A 27,469-nucleotide genomic window follows, 5' to 3' on the forward strand; every position below is an offset into this window, starting at 1 on the left:
AGTCTATAGTCTAGTCTATAGTCTAGTCTATAGTCTAGTCTATAGTCTAGTCTATAGTCTAGTCTATAGTCTAGTCTATAGTCTAGTCTATAGTCTAGTCTATAGTCTAGTCTATAGTCTAGTCTATAGTCTAGTCTATAGTCTAGTCTATAGTCTAGTCTATAGTCTAGTCTATAGTCTAGTCTATAGTCTAGTCTATAGTCTAGTCTATAGTCTAGTCTATAGTCTAGTCTATAGTCTAGTCTATAGTCTAGTCTATAGTCTAGTCTATAGTCTAGTCTATAGTCTAGTCTATAGTCTAGTCTATAGTCTAGTCTATAGTCTAGTCTATAGTCTAGTCTATAGTCTAGTCTAGTCTAGTCCATAGTCTAGTCTATAGTCTAGACTATAGTCTAGTCTATAGTCTAGTCTATAGTCTAGTCTATAGTCTAGTCTATAGTCTAGACTATAGTCTAGTCTATAGTCTAGACTGTAGTCTAGACTATAGTCTAGTCTATAGTCTAGTCTATAGTCTAGTCTATAGTCTAGTCTATAGTCTAGTCTATAGTCTAGTATATAGTCTAGTCTATAGTCTAGTCTATATATAGTCTATAGTCTAGTATATAGTCTAGTCTATAGTCTAGTCTATAGTCTAGTCTATAGTCTAGTCTGTAGTCTAGTCTATAGTCTAGTCTATAGTCTAGTCTATAGTCTAGTCTATAGTCTAGTCTATAGTCTAGTCTATAGTCTAGTCTATAGTCTAGTCTATAGTCTAGTCTATAGTCTAGTCTATAGTCTAGTCTATAGTCTAGTCTATAGTCTAGTCTATAGTCTAGTCTATAGTCTAGTCTATAGTCTAGTCTATAGTCTAGTCTATAGTCTAGTCTATAGTCTAGTCTATAGTCTAGTCTATAGTCTAGTCTATAGTCTAGGTCTATAGTCTAGTCTATAGTCTAGTCTATAGTCTAGTCTATAGTCTAGTCTATAGTCTAGTCTATAGTCTAGTCTATAGTCTAGTCTATAGTCTAGTCTATAGTTAGTCTAGTCTAGTCTATAGTCTAGTCTATAGTCTAGTCTATAGTCTAGTCTATAGTCTAGTCTATAGTCTAGTCTATAGTCCTAGTCTATAGTCTAGTCTATAGTCTAGTCTATAGTCTAGTCTATAGCGTAGTCTATTAGTCTAGTCTATAGTCTAGTCTATAGTCTAGTCTATAGTCTAGTCTATAGTCTAGTCTATAGTCTAGTCTATAGTCTAGTCTATAGTCTAGTCTATAGTCTAGTCTATAGTCTAGTCTATAGTCTAGTCTATAGTCTAGTCTATAGTCTAGTCTATAGACTAGTCTATAGACTAGTCTAGTCTAGGTCTATAGTCTAGTCTATAGTCTAGTCTATAGTCTAGTCTATAGTCTAGTCTATAGTCTAGTCTATAGTCTAGTCTATAGTCTAGTCTATAGTCTAGTCTATAGTCTAGTCTTAGTCTAGTCTTAGTCTAGTCTATAGTCTAGTCTATAGTCTAGTCTATAGTCTAGTCTATAGTCTAGTCTATAGTCTAGTCTATAGTCTAGTATAGTCTAGTCTATAGTCTAGTCTATAGTCTAGTCTATAGTCTAGTCTATAGTCTAGTCTATAGTCTGGTCTATAGTCTAGTCTATAGTCTAGTCTAGTCTATAGTCTAGTCTATAGTCTAGTCTAGTCTATAGTCTAGTCTATAGTCTAGTCTATAGTCTGGTCTATAGTCTAGTCTATAGTCTGGTCTATAGTCTAGTCTATAGTCTAGTCTATAGTCTAGTCTATAGTCTAGTCTATAGTCTGGTCTATAGTCTAGTCTATAGTCTAGTCTATAGTCTAGTCTAAAGTCTAGTCTAAAGTCTAGTCTATAGTTTAGACTATGTTATAGTATACATAGTCTACGGTCTAGTCGTGGCCATAGTCTAGTCTATACTTCAGTCTTGTTTATAGTCTAGTCTATAGTCTAGTCTATAGTCTTGTCTACAGTCTAGTCTATAGTCTAGTCTATATCCTAGCCTGTAATCTACTCTATACTATAGTCCTTAGTCTAGTCTATGATCTACACTTAAGACTTTCTAACTGCCAAAATAGACGGGATCTCAGATTAGTATTTGCAATCCCCAAAATTATCCTTACACTACTAGAACTAGCTTTTATTTCTAAAAATCGTTTTTGAACAACCGCTATCCCTTAAACTTTTTTTATAAAAACTATGTGCTTCGTTAGCTTAATTTTTCGTGGGAATAGTTCAACTAGTATTGTTTATCTATTGGCTCCAATACACACATAGATTTCATATGGAGCGGCATTTGGAGCCAACATAAAACCTATCAAATTTCAAATCGAAACAAATCTAGATTTTATTTCTAACTAGACATTAAGATTTCTGAGAAATAAAACATAAATAAATTAAAATATTCTGTAAGTAAGTAGTTCTATGCCCATTCGTTTAATGGTGGAATATGCATGTAATCAATACACTAATTAATTCTTGATATGTTTTATGGGTTTTTGGTTTTGTTAAAACACGATTGTTACATGTTTCGAATTGGTAACTAGTAATTGCTTCTTAAATGTAATAACTCAATATTTGAAATTCCAAAACGTTTCCATTAAATCTTACCTAAAGCCAAAGACAATGCAACTGGCTGCATGTGTGCAATGTATGTATGTACATATGTATGTGCTTTTTGAGCATATTACTCTAACTAAGTATAACTGCTAAACAATCCGTTTAAGTTATTTAAATCTATAAGTAACGATTTGCATAATAAATCATTAAGTTGCAATATTTGTCGCCAAATTGTTTTATTTTGCATTTAAAAACCAACAAAAAAAGTTTAAGAAAAAACCAGCGAATGAACTGCTACACACTGCAATTTAAAAAAAATAAAAAAACAGAAAAAAATCACAGTTACGGTTCACAAGGGTATTAAAACTACCACATTTACAAGCCATAGTCATAGTTAAATTCCAAGTTGTGGTTTAGGTTTGAGTACTTTTGGTAGCAGAGGAAGCTATTACATATGGTACTTAATGTATTTTGTTACCAGAGTCGCTTTATAGTAATTTGTTCAATAAGGTACTTTTTGACATTATTTTAAGAGTATTTTAATTCAGAACTCTGTCAACGTATAGATACTAAAAGTCCTTTTTAAATGAACAAAAACGAACGTAAAAACGTTCAACAATTGCACAAATAAATGTACGTGCCAGTTTTGTACCAAACGGGTGCTGTTTTTGCAGGCTACTCAACGAATTCTCTAGTCTAAGCTCTTTGCTGGAAGATACATAATATTTAATAGTTTTTCTCTATTTATTCCGTTTTATACGACGATGCGCCACTTTAAGTCAAAAAGCCGCTTAAAGTCAGCAAAGTTCAGCCCAAAAGTCATCCACACACACATGGTAGCGAACGACAAAGACAAGCAAAACCACCAGTATGTAGTAATTTGCAAATACATACTCTACCCCATGGAGTTGGATAACATTCCTATAAATACTGCAACAGCCTAAAATTGCTACAAAAGGTAAGAAAAAAGGCATAATGAATCAAGATCGACTATATAAAACACTACACCATCAAATATTATTATTATTTTCGAACTTTCTAACTAAGTATTCTAGACTATAGTCTAGACTATAGTTTTGACTATAGTCTAGTCTGTAATCTGTATATGGAAATACAGTCTCGCCAATAGATTTATTCTTACTATAGTCGGATCTATAACTAGTCTGATCTACCCTCTTGACTATAGTGTGATTTATAGCCTCGCCTTAAGTCTGTTTCATAGTACTATCTATGGATTGATCTGTAACCTTATCTACAGTCTTGACTAAAGTCTTATCTACAGTTTAGTCTACGGTATAGTCGATAGTTGCATCTGCTGTCTTATCTATTGTCTAGTCTGTAGTCCTAGGCTTGTCTATAGTATTAACTATAAGCAGTAGGATTCACCATAGTATTTTCTATAGAACAGACTGTAGACTAGTACATAGTGTTGTCGTGGGTCTAGTCTATAGTCTTCAGGAAAAAAAAAGGAACCTAAAAGTTAATATATTTGTTCTTTTGAAGTAGCTCAACTAAATATTTAAATCGTGTATAGGATTTATTTGCAAGCAAAAACATTTATATGATAATAGAACTATGTATGTACTAGTGCATACATATATGTATGTATGTCTTTTTCATTATCTTTGGAAGAAGAATACCTACGAATACTTTGTAAAATTATGTTGAGATGTCTATAATCGTATACGAATACTATATAGTATTTTTGTTCAATGGGTCATTGTTTTGAGTCAGAACGGTGAACGCGTTCGTATGATTCGATTAGTATTTAGTTTTTTTTTTCATTTTGTTTTGTTGTGTATTTTTTATTGTCTTAAGCTAACGGCTAAAGAAAAATCTTTTGTTACGTTTACTGCATGTTAAACAAATCGCGTGTATTACACTCGTGTTCCAAATCCAATAAGGAGCGTGAGAAAATCAATCTCGGCTAAAGGTGCAGAAAAGAACAAACCGACTAGTAGCAAATAGTCTAATATATAGTCTTGACCAAAGTCTTGACCAAAGTCTAGTCTATAGTCTAGTCTATAGTCTAGTCTATAGTCTAGTCTATAGTCTAGTCTATAGTCCAGTCTATAGTCTAGTCTATAGTCTAGTCTATAGTCTAGTCTATAGTCTAGTCTATAGTCTAGTCTATAGTCCAGTCTATAGTCTAGTCTATAGTCTAGTCTATAGTCTAGTCTATAGTCTAGTCTATAGTCTAGTCTATAGTCTAGTCTATAGTCTAGTCTATAGTCTAGTCTATAGTCTAGTCTATAGTCTAGTCTATAGTCTAGTCTATAGTCTAGTCTATAGTCTAGTCTATAGTCTAGTCTGTAGTCTAGTCTTTAATCTAGTCTGTAGTCTAGTCTATAGTCTAGTCTATAGTCTAATCTATAGTCTAGTCTATAGTCTAGTCTATAGTCTAGTCTATAGTCTAGTCTATAGTCTAGTCTATGTCTAGTCTATAGTCTAGTCTATAGTCTAGTCTATAGTCTAGTCTATAGTCTAGTCTATAGTCTAGTCTATAGTCTAGTCTATAGTCTAGTCTATAGTCTAGTCTATAGTCTAGTCTATAGTCTAGTCTATAGTCTAGTCTATAGTCTAGTCTATAGTCTAGTCTATAGTCTAGTCTATAGTCTAGTCTATAGTCTAGTCTATAGTCTAGTCTATAGTCTAGTCTATAGTCTAGTCTATAGTCTAGTCTATAGTCTAGTCTATAGTCTAGTCTATAGTCTAGTCTATAGTCTAGTCTAGTCTATAGTCTAGTCTATAGTCTAGTCTATAGGTCTAGTCTATAGTCTAGTCTATAGCTAGTCTATAGTCTTAGTCTATAGTCTAGTCTATAGTCTAGTCTATAGTCTAGTCTATAGTCTAGTCTATAGTCTAGTCTATAGTCTAGTATATAGTCTAGTCTATAGTCTAGTCTATAGTCTAGTCTATAGTCTAGTCTATAGTCTAGTCTATAGTCTAGTCTATAGTCTAGTCTATAGTCTAGTCTATAGTCTAGTCTATAGTCTAGTCTATAGTCTAGTCTATAGTCTAGTCTATAGTCTAGTCTATAGTCTAGTCTATAGTCTAGTCTATAGTCTAGTCTATAGTCTAGTCTATAGTCTAGTCTATAGTCTAGTCTATAGTCTAGTCTATAGTCTAGTCTATAGTCTAGTCTGTAATCTAGTCTATAGTCTAGTCTATAGTCTAGTCTATAGTCTAGTCTATAGTCTAGTCTATAGTCTAGTCTATAGTCTAGTCTATAGTCTAGTCTATAGTCTAGTCTATAGTCTAGTCTATAGTCTAGTCTATAGTCTAGTCTATAGTCTAGTCTATAGCTATATCTAGTCTATAGTCTAGTCTATAGTCTAGTCTATAGTCTAGTCTATAGTCTAGTCTATAGTCTAGTCTATAGTCTAGTCTATAGTCTAGTCTATAGTCTAGTCTATAGTCTAGTCTATAGTCTAGTCTATAGTCTAGTCTATAGTCTAGTCTATAGTCTAGTCTATAGTCTAGTCTATAGTCTAGTCTATAGTCTAGTCTATAGTCTAGTCTATAGTCTAGTCTATAGTCTAGTCTATAGTCTAGTCTATAGTCTAGTCTATAGTCTAGTCTATAGTCTAGTCTATAGTCTAGTCTATAGTCTAGTTTAGGGCCAAATTTTGCACAGCGCATCAACAAAACACCACCAAAAACAATTCAAAGCAACATGCAAATCTCTAACATTTTTTTTTTTTCAATTTTTTTTTTTTTTTGTTTTTTTTCAAATACAAAAGTATTGTGTTAGAAAATTCCATGTGTAGAATCACTACTATTATTTGCATGAATAAGACTAATATTTATTTAGACTGTATAGTTAAAGCAGTTGCTAAATACTTGTAGTCCCAAACACATAAGTCTTGTGGCTAAAATTCTGTTTCGACTTTATGTACACAAAGAAAAAAACTACAAGGGAATTAGTTTCAAATAAAGAAATAATTGAATCAAACAAAAGGGCGATTAAATCTGAATTAAATTATAACAACACTAGAACAAAGTTTGTAATTGAATGCAGTAACGACTTAATTGATTGCAAACCATAACATTAATATTTTGATAAAACTTTTGATCAATTAAATTAATGTACATTTTAATCAAGCGTATATATTTTTAACTAACTGAGAATTCTAAGAAACTTTTGAATAAATATATTGTACATATATATCCATTTGAAAGCAAATTTAAACATTAATTAAATCAGCGAAAAACTAAATGACTAATAAAATATTATTTGCTGTGTAATTTTGTTTTTTCTTTAAGTAAAAATTTGTTGTAGTTTTATTAGCAAGTGTAATTTTTGAAGGTGACTTTAATGTTAAAGTAAACATAAATTTATCGAATAACAAATCTGCATAAACAAACTAATAATTATGTGTTGTAGATGCAAGAAAACAACTACAACTACTACAACTGACAGTACATATAAAGTAATAAAAGTCATGTACAAGAGTTTTTTTTTTATTTTTTTCCATTCAATGTTTTCCTTTCTGAAGTTATAACCCCAACAACGAGTAACAAAAAAAAATCTAAAACCATGGATGAGAAAATGATGCAGGTGTAAAGTTATTTAATGATTTAAAAACAAATATAAATTGTTGTTGTTTTTTATTTAATAATACTAGGTACTTATGTTTATAGTTAAACTAACTACTCTTACCCGGTACAAATTTTTAATGGTAGACAAGGATTTTTGTTTTAATAATAAAATTATATAAAGGAAACCAGTTGAAACGCCCAATTAATTAACAACAAGCTGAGGAAAATTTTAATTAAGTTATACATATATGAAAATTACTTTGGTTACTTTTAAGTTTTTGTTTTAATGTACTTTAATGCGGTTAGTAAACGTATGAATTATTACTACATTTTTATCACAGATCAGTTGTTTTAGTAAAATAAATAGATTTTTACACCATTTAATGTTCAAAAAATGTTTAATTACTTTTTGAATGTTAATATCTTAATTGAAATTGTTTAAAACAACTAAATATTAAAACAGCTACAATTGAAAATCTTTTTAAATTTAAGTATAGATTGAAGAAAATAATATTTTCTATAGAAAAGAATAAATTTTCTATAAAAAAAATTTTTCAATAAAATGTTCTTCAATTAATTTAATGAAATTTATTGAAAATTTTTTATAAAAAAAAGAAATTTATTGTAAATTTTCTATAAAAAGAAAATTCATCGAAATTTTTCTATAAAAAAGAAAATTCATCGAAATTTTTCTATAAAAAAGAAAATTTATCGAAAGTTTTCTATAGAAAATACAATTTGTCAAAAAATTTCTAAAGAAAAAAAAATTTATCAAAAATTTTCTATAGAAAAGAAAAATTTTTCGAAAATTTTCCATAAAAAATAAAATTTATCGAAAATTTTCTATGGAAAAGAAAATTTATTTAAAATTTTCTATAGAAAAAAAATTTATCGAAAATTTTCTATAGAAATATCAAAATTTTCTATAAAAAAACTAAATTTATTGAAAATTTTCTTTAAAGAAGAAAACTTATTGAAAATTTTCTTTAAAGAAGAAAATTTATTGAAAATTTTCTTTTTAAAAAGAAAATTCATCGAAAATTTTCTATAAAAAAGAAAATTTTTAAAAAATTTTTTATAGAAAAGAAAATTTTCTATGGAAAAGAAAATTTATAAAAATTTTCTATAGAAAAGAAAATTTATCGAAAATTATCTGTAAAAAAATAAAATTTATCGACAATTTTCTATAAAAAAACTAAATTTATTGAAAATTTTATTTTAAAAAAGAAAATTTACGAAAATTTTGTTTTAAAAAAACAAAATTTATCGACAATTTTCTATAAAAAAGAAAACTTATTGAAAATTTTCTATAAAAAAGTAAACTTATCGAAAATTTTCCATAAAAAAGAAAACTTATCAATAAAAAAAAATAATCGAAATTTTTCTATAAAAAAGAAAATTTGTAAAAAATTTTTTATAAAAAAGAATATTTATAGAAAGTTTTCTATAGAAAAGACAATTTGTCAAAAATTTTCCAAAGAAAAAAAATTTATCGAAAATTTTCTATGGAAAAGAAAATTTATTTAAAATTTTCTATAGAAATATCAAAATTTTCTATAAAGAAACAAAATTTAAAAAAGAAAATTTATCAAAAATTTTCTTTTAAAAAAGAAAATTTATCAAAAATTTTCTTTTAAAAAAGAAAATTTATCAAAAATTTTCTTTTAAAAAGAAAATTTATCAAAAATTTATCGAAAATTTTATATAAAAAACTAAATTTATTGAAATTTTTCTTTTAAAAAAGAAAATTTATTGAACATTTTTAAAAAGAAGAAAATTTATTGAAAATTTTCTTTTAAAAAAGAAAATTTATCGAAAATTTTCTATAGAAATATCAAAATTTTCTATAAAAAAAACTAAATTTATTGAAAATTTTCTTTAAAGAAGAAAATTTATTGAAAATTTTTAAAAAGAAGAAAATTTATTGAAAATTTTCTTTTAAAAAAGAAAATTTATCTAAAACTTTCTTTTAAAAAAGAAAATTTATCAAAAATTTTCTTTTAAAAAAGAAAATTTATCAAAAATTTTCTTTAAAAAAGAAAATTTTCAAAAATTTTCTTTAAAAAAAAAAGAAAATTTATCGAAATTTATTTTCTATAGAAAAGAAAATTTATCGAAAATTTTCTATAAAAAAATAAAATTTATCGGCAATTTTCTATAAAAAACTAAATTTATCGACAATTTTATATAAAAAAATCTAAATTTATTGAAAATTTTCTTTAAAAAAGAAAATATACGAAAATTTTCTTTTAAAAATCTAAATTTATCGAAAATTTTCTATAAAAAAGAAAATTTATCGAAAATTTTCTATAAAAAAGAAAATTTATCGAAAATTTCCTATAAAAAAGAAAATTTATCGAAAATTTTCTATAAAAAAGAAAATTTATCGAAAATTTTCTATAAAAAAGAAAATTTATCGAAAATTTTCTATAAAAAAAAAATTTATCGAAAATTTTCTATAAAAAAGAAAATTTATCGAAAATTTTCTATAAAAAAGAAAATTTATCGAAAATTTTCTATAAAAAAGAAAATTTATCGAAAATTTTCTATAAAAAAGAAAATTTATCGAAAATTTTCTATAAAAAAGAAAATTTATCGAAAATTTTCTATAAAAAAGAAAATTTATCGAAAGTTTTCTATAGAAAATAAATTTTTTTGAAAATTTTTTTATAAAAAAGGAAAATTTATTGACAATTTTCTATAGAAAATAAAATTTATCGAAAATTTTCTATAAAAAAGAAAATTTATCGAAAAATTTCTATAGAAAGAAAAATGTATCGAAAATTTTCAACAGAAAAGGAAGTCTTTTATAAAAAGAAAATTCGCTGAAAAATATTAAAACGTTTTCTATAATTTTCACTCATTCACCATTTCAAAAACAAAAGACTTAAGACACACACTCTAAAACAAAACATTATTTTTAGTTATCTCCCCTACAATTATATTTTAATTTATAATTAATCATGAAATTAATAAAAAAATACCATAATTTCTATTATTAATTTCCCAATAAACAAATAATAGTATTTATTAAATATATTTATCTAATAAATCTTAAAAGTCTACAACTTATCATGTTGTAACTCGTCTCTCTGTTTTTCTCTCCTTTTTATAATTCATATAATTTTGTAACAACTTTTTAACAAATCGCCCAAAGACACATTAATTTCACGCATTCATGGTATTTTATCGACAACAAACTTCTCAGTGTTAAAGAAAATTATTATTATAAAGAAGATGATGATGTTGCAAAATGTTTGTTGTTGTTGTTAAAACACATCAATACTTTTGAACATTTATTAATTTATTATGAACAACTGATGATAATGTTTATAGCACTTTAAACACAACGTATATTTAATTCATTTAACACTTATGACAATGATTAACTTCTGATTTTATAGATATGGACAGATGAACATGAAAATTATTTTTTTTTTTTTTTTTTTGTGTTTCATATTTAGTCATCATCATGGTTAAAGTAACAATTATTTAATTAAATATATTAAGAGATTTTGTGGCAATAATCATTATTTGATAGAGAGTTATGTTTGCGATAAGTTAAACCCCCCGCTCTTTCTCTTTTGTTTTTAAAATAAAATCGCTTTAAATTCTTTCTATATCCACTATATATAATACTTTTATTTATATGCTTTAATTCAGTTAAGGTAGTCTTAAAATTAAATTCAAATCTATAGATTTTCATAGAAAAATAATAAAGAAATACCAGATTCCTTAAAAACAAAATATAAAAATTAACAAGAAAATTCGAATGTCCTTTAGACAACAATTAAATTAATTGGAATTTATGTCTATTCATTTTGTTGCTGTTGTTGTCTAGTAAATTGGAAAAATTTAACATAATCTTGTACCAAAGTCATTTGATTCCAATATAAATCCACCCAGCGGGAATAAGCCGATTGATAGGCTAAATTAAGAGAATCTGGTGTAGCATTTGTTAAAGTATTAGATGAGTTGCTGCTGTGATTACGGGTGGTGGTAGTTCTAGTATGGTTTAGAGGGAAATTTGTGGCCATGGTATTGTCAAAACATTCAACTAAATTATCCTCGTCATCGTCATCATCCTCTTCCGCAGCTTCTTCATCTGTATTAAAATAATGTTCACTTTCATCATCATCGTCTTCTTCCTCTTCCTCTTCTTCTTCTTCCTCCTCTTCGTCATCACTTTCATATGAATCATCTTCACTGGATGTATAGTACAAGGGAATTTGTTGAGGTCCTACTGTGGCATTATTATGCTCAGAGGATTCTATACCCGAGGAACCAGAAGTTGAGGTTTTTTCATCAAAACCACTTGTATTACCACTACGTTCTACATCAGAGCCAGAATTATCTAAAACTTCTTCTTGTGGCGAAGCAGCAGTATCCGATGAAGATCTTTCAGTAGAAGGTGTTGAATTATTTTCATTATTTTCCAAAGCATTTACTAAAGGTGACACGGAATTAGGTGGAGATTGATAAGGTGGAATTTCAATCTGAAAAATATATTACAATGATTACAGCTTAAGAACTGTACATAGTTTACAATAACTTACTTGAGCTGTTTTATTAATGGATAACTTTTGCTGTAACTTTTGATGCTGCTGTTGTGGTTTATTTTTTTGCATTTGTCCCGACAAAATATCTGGCATAAATTCCGGCATTTGATTGTGTGCCGGTGAGGGAAAATGTTTGTGTTCCTTTTCACCTCTTGGTGTTTCGGTGCTTATGTTTGTTTCATCTGTAGCTGGATATAAATCTGAAGAATTATTTTGTAATTCTGAAAATGAATCCTGTTGCACTGAAGGTGTAGCTACCGATAGTATAAAAGTTTGTTTATCAATATCTTCGGAGACAGAAGTCGAAATGTCATCTTCTTGAAAATTGGCAAAATCGGAATACAAATCTTGTACTTCATTGATGGGTGATTTTTCTTCGGGTTTATCGATAAGTAAAGATTTCAATTGAGCTAATTTATTAGAGGATAACAAGGGTTCATCGGAGGTTATAACAGGCTGGAAAAAAGTAGCAAAAGAAATAGGTTTAACAGGAGTCTGACTAGAAACAAAAAGCATATAATTTGTAATGCAAAACTCCGATCTTATTTTATATTTAGTTAGAAAATAATGTAGACCAAAATTTATTGAGAACATAATATATAATTACTTAATTCTAAAGATCAAGGAATCTTTTAATATGGAAAAAACTTATAAAATTTTGTTTATACAACTTACCTCAGTCAAAGATTCATTATTATTTAAAACCTCCTTGGTATAGGCATCAAACAGATCAATTTTCGTACATGGTTCACCATTTTCCTTTGTCTGTGAATCCTGTGAAGAATGACGATCGACCAAAAACTCTACTAAAGTAGGTATAGCCGATTTCTGCATTAAAACCGATTGATAACGAGAAATATCCTGTTGGCTACTGCGCAAACTATCGGCCGCAATGCTACTAGCATCATCAATTGTATTCGAAGTTAATAAATGATGTGAAGAACTATTATGAGATTCACCAGCTGTATTAAGATTTTCCGAAGGATTTGGCGGTGGTGGTGGAGTGCCTAAGGGCGGCAAGTCATTGAGTAGAGCCTCATTATTTGAAGTAGGACTTATGGCGATTTTTTGAGCAATAAAATGTTCACTAGACAAGTTGGGTACTAGTAAAGCACTATCTTTAGAATTGACTAGAAAAGTATTGGTGTCAATCGACGATTGTTGCTGGGAGGAAATATTATTTGTAAGGTTTTCCTTATTATCAGATAAAGAGGATGAAAGTGTTATATTATCTTGTGAGGCCAAAGGAGCCAATAGTTTCTGCATATCACTTTGATAGACACCAAAGTATTTGGCATCTTCTGCAAATTCTCCAAAATTCCATAGATCTCTTGGTTCTTTTTCGGTTTGGTCTTTTGAAGGAAATTTGAATACCTTCATGCCGGTGCCAACTTCTGTTATAAGTTTTTTAAATGTTTTATGATCTTTTTCCGAGGACACAAAACTTATGGCTAGACCATGAGAACCAAAACGTCCTGCTCGACCTATTCTATGAAGATAAGTCACCACATCTTGCGGTAGCTCAAGATTAATAACCAAATTTACATGTTCCGAATCCACACCTCGAGCCATTAAGTCGGTGGCCATAAGTATGCGCGTTTTGAATTCACGAAATTTACGGAAATTTTCCAAACGTGTCTTTTGATCCTGAGCCCCTGATATTAATTCACAAGGCCAACCATCCTTTTCTAAATAATTGCGATACGAATCAGCACGTGACTGAGATCCCGCAAATATTAAGCACTGTTTAAAAGCTATTCTGCCAAATAAGTGTCTTAAGGCCTCCAGTTTCAACTGCATTTCCAGAATACTAGTTTTCTGTTCGGGTAATTCATACACAAATTGTTTAATTCCCACCAAGAGAGTAGCGCGCTCCTCGGTCGATATCAACAAAGGATTTTTCATAATTTTAGCTAATTCCTTATCTAAATTATCCACAAATGTGGCGCTGCAGGCTATGGTCTGTTTGCGATTCGGCAAAGCTTTGCGTATTCTCTGTAAATCTTGGCGAAAAGTTTGTGTATACATTTTATCAGCCTCATCCAAGACCAACAGCGATATTTGCGAAGTATTTAATACCTCATTTTGTATTAAATGTAAAATTCTGCCGGGAGTACCGACCACACATTTGGCAACCTGCAAACGTTTACGATCTTCGGCCACATCCATACCACCAATTACACAAACGGCACGGAACCCCGCACAATATTTACCAATTTCATTAAGAATTTCTTCAATTTGCACGGCAATTTCACGAGTGGGAGCCACAATCAGCGATTGAGGTTCCCGCAAGTCACTGCGATAGAATTCCAGCACGATGGTGGAAAAAATTAAAGTTTTTCCAGTGCCCGATTTAGATTGAACCAAAAGATCTGGAAAGTTAAAGAAAATAAGGAAATACACTATTTCAATTCTTGAATACCTATATAGTTGTTTTATTTACCCATTCCCGATTTACCCACTGGTATGGCAGTGGCCTGTATTACCGTGGGATACATAAAGCCGGCTGCATGTAAACCCTTACGCACTGGTTCGGAAAGCAACATTTTACTGAAAGGCGCTAATTCTTTAAGACGCACATCGTCAGTTCGTTCTTTGGCATCTAACTTATGGGCGACGCCTTTTGTTTCCATTTTTTACTTTTTATTTTTAAATTAGTATTAAATTTTCTTTAAAATTTTAACAATTTTCCGCAAATCTTTTTGTTTACCTCTTTTTTTTAGCACGCCGACCAGAGCCCTGCGCCGACAAATATTAACGGCAGCGGCGACTAACACTAAATATGTCGGCGGCGGCTTAAAATCGACTGTAAGCCGGCTAAGTTTTCAACTACGTTTAGTTTTTAATTTTTCTACGATTTTAAATAAAAACGGAATCCGAGAGATCAGAAAGTGGGATTTTGGAAGCAAATATATTGTTTATAACAACAAAACAGAGCAAGCTCAAAAGTTGTGTGAGAAATTATGCAGGGATGAATAAAAAATTCGTAAAAATTAAAAACAAATCCTTTCTCCAAGTTTTACTAGGATCTACCGATATTTAACCCTATCCTCCATATAAAAAAATTTTCAGAAAATCAGTTTCTAAAAAATTTTGCATTAAGAAAATGATCAATAACGTAAAAACAACGATTTTTTATTTGTTTATTTACTAGCTATACCCAGTGTGCTGTGCTACCCTAAAAGCAATATAAATAAGAAACCCACTTAACGATTTTGATGATTCTAACTACATTGGTTTTCCAGATATACAATTTGTTACATATGGGAGATTCCACGCAAATTATTGCAATTTCGCCAATTATTCCGAACGTTAATTAAGATTTTAATTTAATCTATGAAAAAGTTTAATAATCTAATAGATTCCCAGATATATAAAATTTTGTATTAAATTCATATGGGAAGTGCCAAGCCTCCCATTGAAAGTCCGCCCGTTATTCTCTAAATGCTCTTCAGTAAAATTTGAAGATTCTAGCTCTAATAGTTTCTCAGATATACGAATTTTTCTATTTAATTCAAGCCCCCCAGATGAAAGTCCGCCCTTTTTTCTCCAAAATGTTCAGATGAATATTAAAGTTCTTCGTGCAAAATTTTAAGAATTTAGTTCTATTAGTTTCCCAGATAAACGAATTTTTGTATTTAATTCATATGGGAGGTTCCGCTCCCCTCATTGGTAGTCCCCCAATTTATTACCCAAAATGTTTACATGGATGTTAAAGTTCTTCCAGAACAACATCATTTAAAGGGATCACAAAGAGATTGAAAAATATTCCAAAAGTTTCACTTTGAAAACATTCTTAGAGTGTATGAAAACTCGCAACTCTAAAGGCAGACTGTTCCTATTTTAGCGGTAATTTATGATTAAAATAAGTAAGAAGTAAGAGTTATATTCGGTAAATCATATGTCGTAAAAAAGCAAATTTTGGAAGTGGTCATATATATATATATATATATATATATATATATATATATATATATATATATATACATGGACTTTGATCATTAGATTAATAAGAACGTCACCGTGATTTTCGGATTAGGGGCTTAAATGTGGAATTGGATCAATTATGGACAAAGTTCTCTATAATTTAAAGTATTGTTTCTAATTCTACCATAATTCTATCATAATGATAACTTTTGGAATGATGTATTAGCTATAAACAGATTTTCTGTAAGAGAGTTATATTGGCGGACCGATCCTCATAATTTTATTTTTCATAAATGTAGGTTTCGGTTCCTAAAAATATTTTTTTCGTAGACATCGAAATTTAAAAGCCATTTATGTGCGTTTAAGTCATTTTCTGAAGAAGATTTCATATACATATTTACATTACATATTTTCGTTCCAACAAAAATTGTTTTATTATGGTATTGATAAGTACATAGAATACGTTAAAATCAATTATTGAAGGGGGCAGGGTCAATTATGGCCTATAGAGATTTCGATTAATATCGAGAGCTTTTTGCAAAATGGATGTAAGCGAGATAAATTTTCGTTGAATTAGGATACTGCGTGTTTAAGTTTATGTTTATATATTCAATATTTTAGAAAATTCAAAATGTACCAGTTAAAGAACGAAAAATTACCATAAATACTCCATTTTAAATTTTCATTCACTCAAGTCTCTGATTGCTTAGTTTTGTGTTTTTAGGTTCATTATAATATAAAATTCAAATAGAACCAGTTGAAGAACGAAAAAGTTCCAAAATGTCCCGTTTTATATGTTCTCACTTACTCCATGCCCTACAGGTTTAATTTTATGTCTATAGGTTCAATATTATAGAAAATTAAAAAAATACCTTTTGAAGAACGAAAAAGTACCAAAAAGTCCCCTTTTATATGTTATCACTTAATCCGGGCTGTACATTCTTAATTTCATGTTTCTAGGTTCAATATTATAAAAAATTCAAAAAGTACCAGTCGAAGAACGAAACAGTACCAAAAAGTCCCCTTTTATATGTTATCACTTAATCCGGGCTGTACATTCTTAATTTCATGTTTCTAGGTTCAATATTATAAAAAATTCAAAAAGTACCAGTCGAAGAACGAAAAAGTACTAAAAAGTCCCTTTTTATAGATTATAATTTACTCCGGGCTCTACATATTTATTTTTATGTTTCTAGGTTTAATTTTATGGAAAACTCAAAAAGTACCAGTCGAAGTACGATAAAGTTCCCATTTTATAGATTCTCATTTACTCCAGGCTCTAAGTGCTTAATTTCATGTTTCGAGGTTCAAATTTTGTAGCAAGCTCAAAAAGTACCAGACAAAGAACGAAAAAGTACCAAAAAGTGCCATTTTATAGATTCACATTTACTCCAGGCTCTAAGTGCAGAATTTCATGTTTCTATGTTCAATTTAATAGAAAACTCAAAAAGTACCTTTTGAAGAACGAAAAAGTACCAAAAAGTCCACTTTTATAGATTCTCATGTGCTTAATTACATGTTTCTAACTTCTAAGTCAAAAAAGTACCAGTTGCAACATCGTATTGGGAGCCCGTTATTATGTATTCATATGTATAAGTTAATAAACCAAAAACAATTTTTTATAAAAAAGTACCAAAAATAGGTACAATTTTCACCTCTTAAACGTCCGAATATTCTCTACAAAGCTATAAATTTGTATAAAAGGCGGCTTAACAATTGTTTTTTGTAAATATTCGGCCACCATAGTGTTTGGAGACAACAAGAGCTTCACTGAAAGGCACACCAGACAGACATCGCGCTCTATTATGGGTGTATGGTAGTGATTATGCTGAGATCAATGGTATAATAATAAGTATGTATCCCAAGGATACCCCCTGAATACGGCAATCAGCTTCCGTCCATTGCCTCTAGGTGATAATATACCATGTCATCACTAGCCGACCGACCACCACCCGCCTAGGTGACTAGGGAGGTATACAATTGCCACTCTCTTGTGGGCATTCCATGTTTGATACCCTAGCCCTTTACGGTATGACATACCAGCAATGTAAAAAGGTGTAGCTCCGTTGACGTCAACGAAGCTGGTTTGAAGTAAAAGCAGCGACTCGAATTAGGCGCGTAAAACACGAAAATATCTGAGGCGAAGCATATACATCGAACGTTGAGCAAAGTTCTACACCGGTCAAATTTCAATGAGCGGCTTATTATTAGATAAAAGAAAACTTGCTTAAATGAAAACAAATTAATTTTATATTGTAAAATTCCATAAATTTAGCGAAAGTTTTCTGTAAATTGTACAAAATATGGCGAAATTTTCAAGCCGTATTAAGCTGAAAAATTTTCGGCGGCGGCGGCTTTCACATTTTGTTCGGCGGCTAGGCTTAGTCGGCGCAAGTCTCTGACGCCGACAGAGAACTGCGCTGACATGCATTAACGTAGGCGGCTTATATTAAATAATATGGCGCCAAGACTATAAAATTTTAACGGCGGCATGGCCATCATAATTTTCAAAGTGATGTCATTTAGTACGCATAATATATTCTCATAATTTTAACAAATCCATCAGGAAATTTTTAAAGAAAACTTTGAAGATTTTGGTAAAATGTTTCTTAATTCTTAAATTAATAAAAACTTTAAGATAAGTTTAAACAAGGGAAATTTTATTTTTTAAATGTGGCAATTTGGCTTTATCAAATTCCCCAACTTGGCATTACTTTTTTGCAAAAATATCCCAAAACAAATGTGGTTCTTTTCTGTTTATTGAGTTTTGTTTGAATTTTTTACTTTTTTTGTTTATTTATTAATTAAAAAAATTATATTTATTATTTGTATACTTTTATAATGTATTACAACAAAAATGCTGCTCAATAAAAACTTGCTCATCTTACCTTTGAACACAATAGACAATCTAAGTTATCAAAAATGTTTAATACCCAAAGATAAATTTCCTGCCACTGCTACACCCGGACAATGGTCCAAATGTTACTTTAAAGAATCCACATCGGAGAGACAAAATTATGCAATAGCACAAATATTTCCTCGACCAGACATTGAGGAAGCTTGTTATATGGATGCTAATGTAACCAACTATCATTTCAATGATGATCAACAATTAACATTAAAAGAATGCCATTTGTTGGAAAACCCTCAAGAAATTAATCAAGTTAGTGTTTTCATTAAATTAAATCCAGAATATTTTATTAAAAATTCAGGATTTTTAACTAAAACGCATTTATTGGAATTGGCTAAAACTTTGCTACAAAAATACCACTTGACGCACGATAGCTCCATCAAGGACGAATTTCTTCTGGACAATGGCGTAGATTATATTAGCATAGAACTTGAGGATTACAAAGACGAAGGCATTTATTTCATAACAGATACTTGTAATGTAATTATAAAAAATATTTCTTTAACTTACAACAACTTTAAAAGAGAACGGCTGCCGTTAAATGTTGAACCGTTTTCTAACGTTCAACAAGAACTGCAGGATTTAATGAAATTTGTATGCATGCAACGTTCTCACAAAAGATATTTGAACATGAGTCTAAATGCTCTCGTAATTGGTCCAGTGGGTAGTGGCAAAACTACTTTAGTGGAGGAGTTTTTACAGAACCATCGTTGTAATATTTTTCGCATTGAAATTGGAAATTGCCTAAAGCAGTATCCAGGAGAAACAGAAGCTGAATTGAGAAAAATATTTAAAGCTGCAAGTGATTTTGAAAATAAATTTAAGGCTAAAGGTAAAATTTTTTCAAAAATTTATCAAAATGTATGAAAATTTTTATAAAAGGAGATCTTTTGCAGATCCCACTGTTATACTACTAGAAGAGCTACATCTGCTTTGTCCCCAGTCTACTTCCACAGCCGGTAACAGCTCCGATGCTTTAGCAAATTCTATGCGTATTTCAGCACAATTATTATCTCTGGTAGATGCTCTTTTTACGAATCGAACTAATGTAATGTGCTTGGCCACCACTTCCAAACCAGACAATCTCAATGAACTTGTTAGACGTCCCGGCCGATTTGAACATGAAATTTCAATAGCTTCCTTACAAGAAGGACATCGCAAGTATATTTTAAAGGAATTACTAAAACATAGTATACCTAACTTTAATATAACTCAAACAATTCTGGAAACAATGGCGAAACATACACAAGGTTATGTTATAGCAGACTTAACGTTACTAGTGCGCAATATAGTCCAAGCGATATTGACGAAAACGGAAGAAAAGGAGGATTTTGAAATGGTTATCATTGACATTTTAAAGAAATCTAAACCAATTTCCTTAAAGGGTACTGATGTAACAGCCTTTAGAACCTCAGAAACATTTGAATCTATAGGTGGTATGTTGGAATTAAAGAAAATTTTGGAAGTTTCCGTTTTAGCTGGTCTAAAACAAGAAGAGTCTTTCAAAAGATTCGGTTTAAGTTTGCCTAAAGGCGTACTGTTATATGGACCACCTGGTTGTGCCAAGACAACCATAGCTAAATGTTTAGCTACCGAGGCCAATATGACTTTTATAGCCACCTCTGGTGCTGAAGTCTATTCACCATATGTGGGCTGTGCTGAAAAGTTTATAGCGAAAATATTCCAAACGGCACGAAAAAATTCTCCTTGTTTGATATTTTTAGATGAAATTGGTAAGTGGGATGAATAATCGATCACCAGACTTTAAAATTTTAATATTGATTTTCATTTCAGATTCGCTTGTAGGCCGTAGATCTTTAGCTTCCTCTGGCTCAAATTCTGGCGATGTTCAAGTACGCATACTCTCCACCCTTTTAACGGAAATGGACGGAGTTATAGCGGCATCCGGTCAAAGTGCTCACATACTCGTCGTTGGCGCTACAAATCGTCCTGATATGGTCGATGATGCCCTTATGCGTCCAGGACGTTTTGACAAATTAATTCATGTACCAGCTCCTGATTTCCTATCGAGACGTTCTATACTCGATTTATATAAATTCAAAATGCCATTTTCTCCTTGTGTTGATTTAGATGTTATAGCCAAACGTACGGAGAATTATTCTGGTGCCGATATTTGTAATCTTTGCAATGAAGCTGCTATGCAGGCCTTTCAGCGTGATTTTAATTGTAGCGAAATTGTAATGAAAGATTTTGAGAATGTTCTGCAAACATCGAAATCTTCTTTGATTCAGAGTCAAATTGATTGGTACTATCAATTTGAGAATAAATTTTAATAAAATGGTTTATTGTTATTAAATAAATGGATTTTAATTATTTTGAATTTAACACTATTGTCTGAATATAATTAATGGAATCGCTAACGATTATTATATAGTCAAGATTTAAGACTGTTTTATGGTCCAGATTTCAGACTATTCTATTTTGAACACTATCCAGACTTTAGACTATTCTATAGACTGAATTACAGTATCATTGGAGTCTAATTTGGGCACCGTAATATTGCGTATGGTTCATACCATATTATTAGAAAATTAAACAATATATTATGTACTTACAAAAAGAAATTTTAATTAAAAAAAAATTTAATCCTTTGCTTCAAACATATCTAAAAACTGTTCTACTAACAAATCAGCTATAGCACTATCATCACTATCTGCTACTGTTGTTTCTTCTTGTAACATCTCTACAGCAGCCTTCTCCGACTCTCCCAGATGTTGGCTAACTTGTGGACTTTGTGTTAGGGTATAAATACCAGCAGCAATTTGTATATTTGCCCCATCATTAGCACATTTACTATTGTTTATTACAAAGTTATTGCGCTTTAGTAAATTAACATCAATAATCGTGTCCTGTGACGCAGTGCTGTCATTATAGTTATTATTTGTGCTAAAAGATTGACTTAGTGCTATTGTAGTTATTGCTGATCCCGCTTCAGCAGTCGTGCTCTCTTTATTAACATACAGCGAGGTGTCTAATAAATCATGTGCAGCTAAGCCACTCATCGTTTTATGATGAACAGTTTGTTCTGTTAGAGAACAAACATCACATTTAAATTCCTGTACCTTTTCTTTACAGTCCTCAAAGCCGGGTATACAAGCGGGATTATGGGCACCGAAGGCACCACAAAATTTACAAATTATAAGTTGCCATTTTTTTGCTGAAAGAATAATTGCAAATTATTTAATTTCAATTTTAAATAGAATTTTCTTTAACTACCATTTATATAATCTCTTCCTTTAGGGCAATTACACACTTCCATATCACAACGTTTATGACTTCTATACAATTCAACATAAGCTCCCTTTTCCTTTTCCCAATTTGCCTCACGATCCGGCACAAACACACCCTGATACTTAACGTCTTCACGAAAACGTTTATCTTTACACCAAATACAAGTTAGATAATAACCAGCAGATAGGGCATATATTTTCATACATTTCGAATGGGCATAACCATTGCCACAGCATTTGGCATAAATGCAACCTCTGAGATTTGCACCCATTGCCTGAGCACAAATAAGGCACATTTCGGTAGGTTTGGGCGGTTGGCGGGCAAATAGTTCCATTTGAAATTTATCATTTGGCAGACAAGTATGACAGTAGGATTTAAATTCACCCACAAATTCCGAAAGGCATTTACTGGTATGACCACAAGTTATATGAAAATATTCCTTACACTTACAACATTGTATAGTTGCACTAAACTCAAAGCAATATTTGCATTTACGTTTCTTAGCTAGGGCAATTTCTTGACGTACATCACGCAGTAGGAAACCCAAAATACCACTGTGATCTTCTCCTCGTTGCGGTAAATGGGTGGATAGTAACTAAAAAGTATCATAGAATGTTAAAGTTATAAAATTTTTGAACTCTTTAACTACCCACCAAGCAGTAATAGTGTACAAGAACTTCTTTCTTTTGCATCCAATCCCCAAAATAAACCAGTGCTATACCTTCAGCTTCAGAAGATTTTCTGCATAAACTGCATGTTTTCATGGATATTTGACTATTACGCAGCATTTCTTCAAAGATTTTCAATTAGATTTTTAAGTTGGCGCTCAAAAGAATTTATTTCACCATGGACTTAATTCCTCAACTGTTTTTGTTGTTTTCTTACAGGCATGTCAAACTTCCTACATAAAAAGTTAGTCTACTTCTTATAAAGAAGCATGCTATCATCTTATTTGATACGATTTTTTACGCTGCCGAGCTACAATTATAGTTTCTTTAAATTAAAATAGGTTTTAGTTTGGAAAAACTCTAAATTACAAACAAACTAGTGAAAAGAATAAGATATTATATTGTTTAATTCATTGAATAAAACAAAATAAAATTGTTTGTTTACGTTTCGATAGAAAAGGAAATCAATAAAGTATTACTCTGGCATCATTGTATATTTTAAAGTTAACATCTAAAGGCTTGCCACACTTGCCGGTTTTACCATAAAGTCGTAATTTTAAAGAATGCAACGAAAAGCTTAAAATTATTTGACAAAATCTCGTGATTATTCAAATCTTTATCCATCTGTGACGCTTTTTTAGCCCATTAATGCTTCTTGTTTTTGTATTTTTATATTGGATAATTTTGTATAATATTCTGGGTTATAAAAAATATTTAAAAAAAGCCATAGAGCGTTCCTTAATTTTCACCTAAAAATAAATATTATCAAGAAGTTCATATTTTTTAAAATTTAAGAAAATAAAAATTAAATAACCATAAAATGCTTGACTATAATGCGTTTATATTAGTTTTGAAAGAGAGTGAAATTCTTACAAATGTGTTGGATTTACACAGAAATTGTGTGAAAAGAGCGTTATATTATTGTTGTAAAAAAATTACAGTGTTTCTTTTCTTGTTATTATTTGTACAAAAATTGCTCTTTACATAAAATGTTAATTAAATTAAGTTCTAAATTTATACAATTTATTTCCTCTTCACCACTCAATAATATGGCAACATTTACACTTTGACATTCTATCATCGTACACGAGTTCTTCGTCAAGTTTCGTTCATTATGCTCTATAGCTGTACTCTTCTTACGCCATTGTCAAATGAAATGAAAAATTGACGCATAGTAAAAGAAAAAAGTTGTGTAGATGTAAGCTCTGTGAAAATTAATAAATTTTATTGAAAAAACTTAATAATTTCACTTGAAATTAGTTTAAAAAGTTACAACTAGCATTATACTATAACAATTAAATAAAAGTTTTGCAAAAGGTAAGCATTTTAAGTGGAAAAAATTGAAAATAAATTTTGTCATTCAACGGCATACAACCATCGATCGGCAAAAAAAAATGTTCTGAATAGAAAAAAAATTTCTTTGTGTTACTCTTCTCACTACATGTTTTCTCTTTTTACACACATACACACAAACAACTCTTGTTTTTGCTGCTGCCATACACCGATACAAATTTAATGAATGAATGTCAAGTAGAAGGAAAACAAGTAAGAAAAAACAATAAAAATACTGTATACAAAAGGAAAAAAAAAATCATTAGAGACGACGAAAAGCCGCATTTGTGTTTACGGGTTGTTTGCAATATCTTTTTTTGTTTGTGAAATTGTATATATAACCGATTGATTATTGTAAGCAAAGCAGCAAAAAAGGAAATCAATGAAAATCATGGCTGATTTAGATGCTGTACATTTGGGTTTAGATGAAAATGAGGCGGACATTGCTGAGGAACTGCAGCATTTTGACGATTCATTTGACACTCGTAGCGAAGCCTCCGAATCTGGTTCAGAGTCTTCTGACTCTCAGCCTAGCATTAGTTCGGTTAGTACCACGCAATCGAATAAGTCTAAAGAGAAGAGAAAAACTAAAAAAACGGACAAGTCTTCGAAGGACTCCAGCGCCAACAAGAAGTCTGCACTTAAACGTTCCGGCTCAAGTTCCAAGGATAATGCAGCAGCTGTTAATGGCAAGTCATCTGCTTCTAAAAAGAAAAAATCAGAATCCAGCAAAACCGCTGATACTTCAACTGATTCACTGGAAAACAAAAAGAGTGAAACAACGGCTAGTGAGTCTAAATCCTCACGCAAAAAATCTATTGACAATGCACAAAATACTTCCTCTAATAATGCCAATATTAGTGGCAGTGCCAAAAGTGAGGCCAGCGATGACGAAGCCGCCAAACCGAAAAACTCTACTCCATTTGATAGCGATTCCGAATCAGAAGATTCTGACTCAGCGGCAAATATAAAACGTAATGGTCGTAAAAATACCTCGAAAAGTGCTTCACCCGAGAAGAAAACTGTTTCTTCTAGTAGTGGAGGCGGCGGTGGTAGTAAAAGTGTCTCTTCGTATGATTATAAAACAAAATTAAATTATTTATTTCGTGATACACGTTTCTTCCTAATCAAATCGAATAATGCTGACAATGTGGCTATTGCGAAGAGTAAAAGTGTCTGGGCCACATTACCGCAAAATGATGCCAATTTGAATCAGGCTTTCAAGGAGGCTCGTAATGTTTTACTTATCTATTCCGTTAATGAGAGCGGTGAGTATAATTAACTAAGAACAAATATAGTATTGAACTAAAATAATTGCTATAAAAAATGCTTAAAAAGTTTCTATTAACAAAGGAAAATTTATTGCATATATTTTATAATAGAAAGTTTTGTTTGAAAATATTCTATAAAAAAGCAGCATTTATTGAATATTTTCTATAAAAAAAGAAAAAAATCATTGAACAATTTTCTATAAAAAGAAAATTTATCAAATATTTTAAATAAAAATTAATTTTATCGAAAATTTTCTACAAAAATAAATTTTTTTAAATATGGTTTTTATAAAAAAATTATATTTATTAAAAATTTTCTAATCTTTTCTAATATTTTCCTTTTGTTTTCCTAATAAACTATTTTTCTTCCTTCTAGGAAAATTCGCTGGCTTTGCCCGCATGAGCGCCCAATCACGTCGTGATTTAACCCAACCACCATGGGTTTTACCTCCAAGCATCTCAGCTAAAGCATTGGGTGGTGTTATCGAAATAGACTGGATTTGTCGCAAAGAATTATCGTTCAACTGTACCTCCCATTTGTACAATTCATGGAACGAAGGTAAACCGGTAAAAATTGGTCGTGATGGTCAAGAGATAGAACCTAAGGTGGGTGCGGAATTATGTCGTCTCTTCCCGGAAGACGAGAAAATCGAATTGACACCCATTCTAAGGAAATCAAAGGAAACTGCAAAAGTAATGAGGGAGAAGGGCATACGAGTGATTTATAAACCACCAAAAAGTCTATCATCACGTGGCGGCGGCGGTGGTGGCCGTGGAAATCATCATTATCGTAGTGGTGGTGGCGGTGATCGTCGTGAGGGTGGTGGTCCTATGCGTCATAAGAGATCTTATGGCGGTCCTCATCGCCCTTACAAATTACCGCATATGGGTCATCCTGGCTCAAGTTATAAACGTGGTGGTTCACCCTTTGGTCGTGGTGGTCCAGGGGGCGGTGGCGGCTCGAGAGCAGGTGGTGGTGATTCTTCTTTACCTCCTTGGGAAAGGTATATGACACCAACAGCTGCGGCCGAGGCCTACTTGGCCGACTATATGCGTACCATGCATGGCCAGCTGCCGCCACTGCCTTTTGTACCACCATTCGGTCAAATACCACCTCCAACGCCGGGCGGTACTGCTGTACCACCTCCTGGCTTGCCAGGCTCCATTTATGAACAATTGCCGCCACCGGCTAGATATTACGATGGTCCTCCATTGCCCGACTATCCTCCACCCCAGCCCATGCGTCCTCCACCACCAGGTTATGATAAGAATGCTCCTTCATTCGAAGATTTCGCAGCTTGGAAGCATGCTGGTCTACCCACCGGCACTTTGCCACCCGGCTTTCCACCCAATATGGCAGGTGGTGCTGGTAATGGTGGTGGTAGCAGTTCCGCAGCAGGAGGTGGTAGCGGCAGCAGTGCTGCCGGCGGTCTTGGTGGCAACAACAGCTCCAACTATCGCGGAAACCGCAACAGCAACTCCAGCTCTAATTCTAATGCGAATCGTTCGCGTGATCGTGCAGGTCGTGCTAATGACTACCATCATCGTGGTGGTGGTAGTGCGGGCGGTTCATCACGTAGTGGAGGCAGTGGTAGTGGTGGTGGCGATCGTGATCGTCACTTCCGTGGCGGTAATGAACGTAATAGTGGACGTAATTATCGAGATAATCGTCGTTAAGTGTTTAAACATCTACCGCTTCATTGCTATCTCTTCAATTTTTTCTAATTTTTATAAAATTATCGAATCGTATGCAATTTTTGTGTTTTCACTGAAAATCGCCAAGTGTAATAACTTAAAAAGAACATGCCTCTTATTTTTAACAAAAAAAGAAAAGAAAAATTAACCAACCATTACACACCTCCCTCCACTCCACTCAACTCTACTCCATACAACGTAGTGATTTTTTTTTTTATTTCAAAATATTTTAAAAAGGTGTTCGACAAAAAATGGAAAAAGTATTCTCAACTTTTTAAAAGTGTTTTAAATCGTTTTAATTAAAAATATATTACAACACCTTACCAGCAAAATTGATAAGAAAAATTTTTTAAATTACAAAAAAAAAAACAAATAATAAGTGTGAAAAATATTTGAATTTGATGCTTAAACAAAGAAAAAAACTAAAAAATTAAAAAAAAAAAACTTAATATTTAGTATTTAACCTTAATTTAGTTTCTTTCTCCTTCTACATAATTATATATATAAAACTTTTAAGAATTAAACATACAAAAAGAAAAATATTGAAAAAATACATATAAAAAGAAAAATAAAACGTATTTAAAAATGAACTTTTTTATTGCAATAAATTAAGGTGGAGAGCCACTGTTTAAGTTTCAAAGTTATCAATCCCAAAAAAAAAAGAAAGAAACAAATCTGAAAACAAAAGACTGACCTGAAAAGAAAGAAATTTATGTTGAAAATCTTTTTTAAATATAAAGACGTTTACTACT

General features: G+C 31.1%; 4 protein-coding genes across 5 annotated transcripts; 2 read left to right on the forward strand and 2 right to left on the reverse strand.

Moving 5' to 3' along the window:
* Window positions 1-10,713: 10,713 nt before the first annotated feature.
* LOC119608314 (DEAD-box ATP-dependent RNA helicase 24-like) lies at window positions 10,714-14,417 on the reverse strand. The gene is made up of 4 exons (XM_037962686.1): window positions 14,105-14,417; window positions 12,337-14,033; window positions 11,659-12,117; window positions 10,714-11,598 (listed from the first exon to the last, which is right to left on the reverse strand). The coding sequence occupies exons 1-4, from the start codon at window positions 14,292-14,294 to the stop codon at window positions 10,915-10,917; spliced, it is 3,030 nt and encodes a 1,009-aa protein (XP_037818614.1). The 5' UTR covers window positions 14,295-14,417; the 3' UTR covers window positions 10,714-10,914.
* A 3,886-nt stretch (window positions 14,418-18,303) lies between these two features.
* On the forward strand, window positions 18,304-20,840 carry LOC119608311 (cell division cycle protein 48 homolog). Its single transcript, XM_037962684.1, has 3 exons — window positions 18,304-19,331; window positions 19,396-20,232; window positions 20,294-20,840. The coding sequence occupies exons 1-3, from the start codon at window positions 18,446-18,448 to the stop codon at window positions 20,791-20,793; spliced, it is 2,223 nt and encodes a 740-aa protein (XP_037818612.1). The 5' UTR covers window positions 18,304-18,445; the 3' UTR covers window positions 20,794-20,840.
* Window positions 20,841-20,969: 129 nt separating this feature from the next.
* LOC119608313 (PHD finger protein 7) lies at window positions 20,970-22,902 on the reverse strand. Its single transcript, XM_037962685.1, has 3 exons — window positions 22,405-22,902; window positions 21,737-22,346; window positions 20,970-21,677 (listed from the first exon to the last, which is right to left on the reverse strand). Exons 1-3 carry the CDS (start codon window positions 22,537-22,539, stop codon window positions 21,103-21,105), a joined length of 1,320 nt encoding a protein of 439 aa, XP_037818613.1. The 5' UTR covers window positions 22,540-22,902; the 3' UTR covers window positions 20,970-21,102.
* Window positions 22,903-23,526: 624 nt separating this feature from the next.
* LOC119608308 (YTH domain-containing protein 1) lies at window positions 23,527-27,387 on the forward strand. Of its 2 annotated transcripts, none has more exons than XM_037962680.1 (3): window positions 23,527-23,736; window positions 23,954-25,019; window positions 25,399-27,387. In XM_037962680.1, the coding sequence occupies exons 2-3, from the start codon at window positions 24,134-24,136 to the stop codon at window positions 26,697-26,699; spliced, it is 2,187 nt and encodes a 728-aa protein (XP_037818608.1). In that variant the 5' UTR covers window positions 23,527-23,736; window positions 23,954-24,133; the 3' UTR covers window positions 26,700-27,387. The 2 variants fall into 2 exon arrangements, with proteins under 2 accessions (XP_037818608.1, XP_037818609.1); XM_037962681.1 differs by having other exon boundaries at window positions 23,567-23,736; window positions 23,951-25,019.
* The last annotated feature ends 82 nt before the right edge of the window (window positions 27,388-27,469 follow it).

The sequence above is a fragment of the Lucilia sericata genome, unplaced genomic scaffold (assembly GCF_015586225.1).
Source record: "Lucilia sericata isolate MDLA Ls3-8-SP2 unplaced genomic scaffold, ASM1558622v1 Contig000820F_arrow, whole genome shotgun sequence".
In the NCBI taxonomy this organism is placed as follows: Eukaryota; Metazoa; Arthropoda; class Insecta; order Diptera; family Calliphoridae; genus Lucilia; species Lucilia sericata.

Excerpts from the sequence above, each read along its gene's own strand:
- LOC119608314 (XM_037962686.1), bottom strand. The coding sequence starts at position 14,294 with ATGGAAACAAAAGGCGTCGCCCATAAGTTAGATGCCAAAGAACGAACT. Across the intron at positions 14,034-14,104 it reads AGTGGGTAAATCGGGAATGG|ATCTTTTGGTTCAATCTAAA; the intron begins GTAAATAAAACA and ends TTAACTTTCCAG. Across the intron at positions 11,599-11,658 it reads CCATTAATAAAACAGCTCAA|ATTGAAATTCCACCTTATCA; the intron begins GTAAGTTATTGT and ends TATATTTTTCAG.
- LOC119608311 (XM_037962684.1), top strand. The coding sequence starts at position 18,446 with ATGCTGCTCAATAAAAACTTGCTCATCTTACCTTTGAACACAATAGAC. Across the intron at positions 19,332-19,395 it reads AAATAAATTTAAGGCTAAAG|ATCCCACTGTTATACTACTA; the intron begins GTAAAATTTTTT and ends GATCTTTTGCAG. Across the intron at positions 20,233-20,293 it reads GATATTTTTAGATGAAATTG|ATTCGCTTGTAGGCCGTAGA; the intron begins GTAAGTGGGATG and ends TTTTCATTTCAG.
- LOC119608313 (XM_037962685.1), bottom strand. The coding sequence starts at position 22,539 with ATGCTGCGTAATAGTCAAATATCCATGAAAACATGCAGTTTATGCAGA. Across the intron at positions 22,347-22,404 it reads TTGTACACTATTACTGCTTG|TTACTATCCACCCATTTACC; the intron begins GTGGGTAGTTAA and ends GATACTTTTTAG. Across the intron at positions 21,678-21,736 it reads AGGAAGAGATTATATAAATG|CAAAAAAATGGCAACTTATA; the intron begins GTAGTTAAAGAA and ends TTATTCTTTCAG.
- LOC119608308 (XM_037962680.1), top strand. The coding sequence starts at position 24,134 with ATGAAAATCATGGCTGATTTAGATGCTGTACATTTGGGTTTAGATGAA. Across the intron at positions 25,020-25,398 it reads CTATTCCGTTAATGAGAGCG|GAAAATTCGCTGGCTTTGCC; the intron begins GTGAGTATAATT and ends TCTTCCTTCTAG.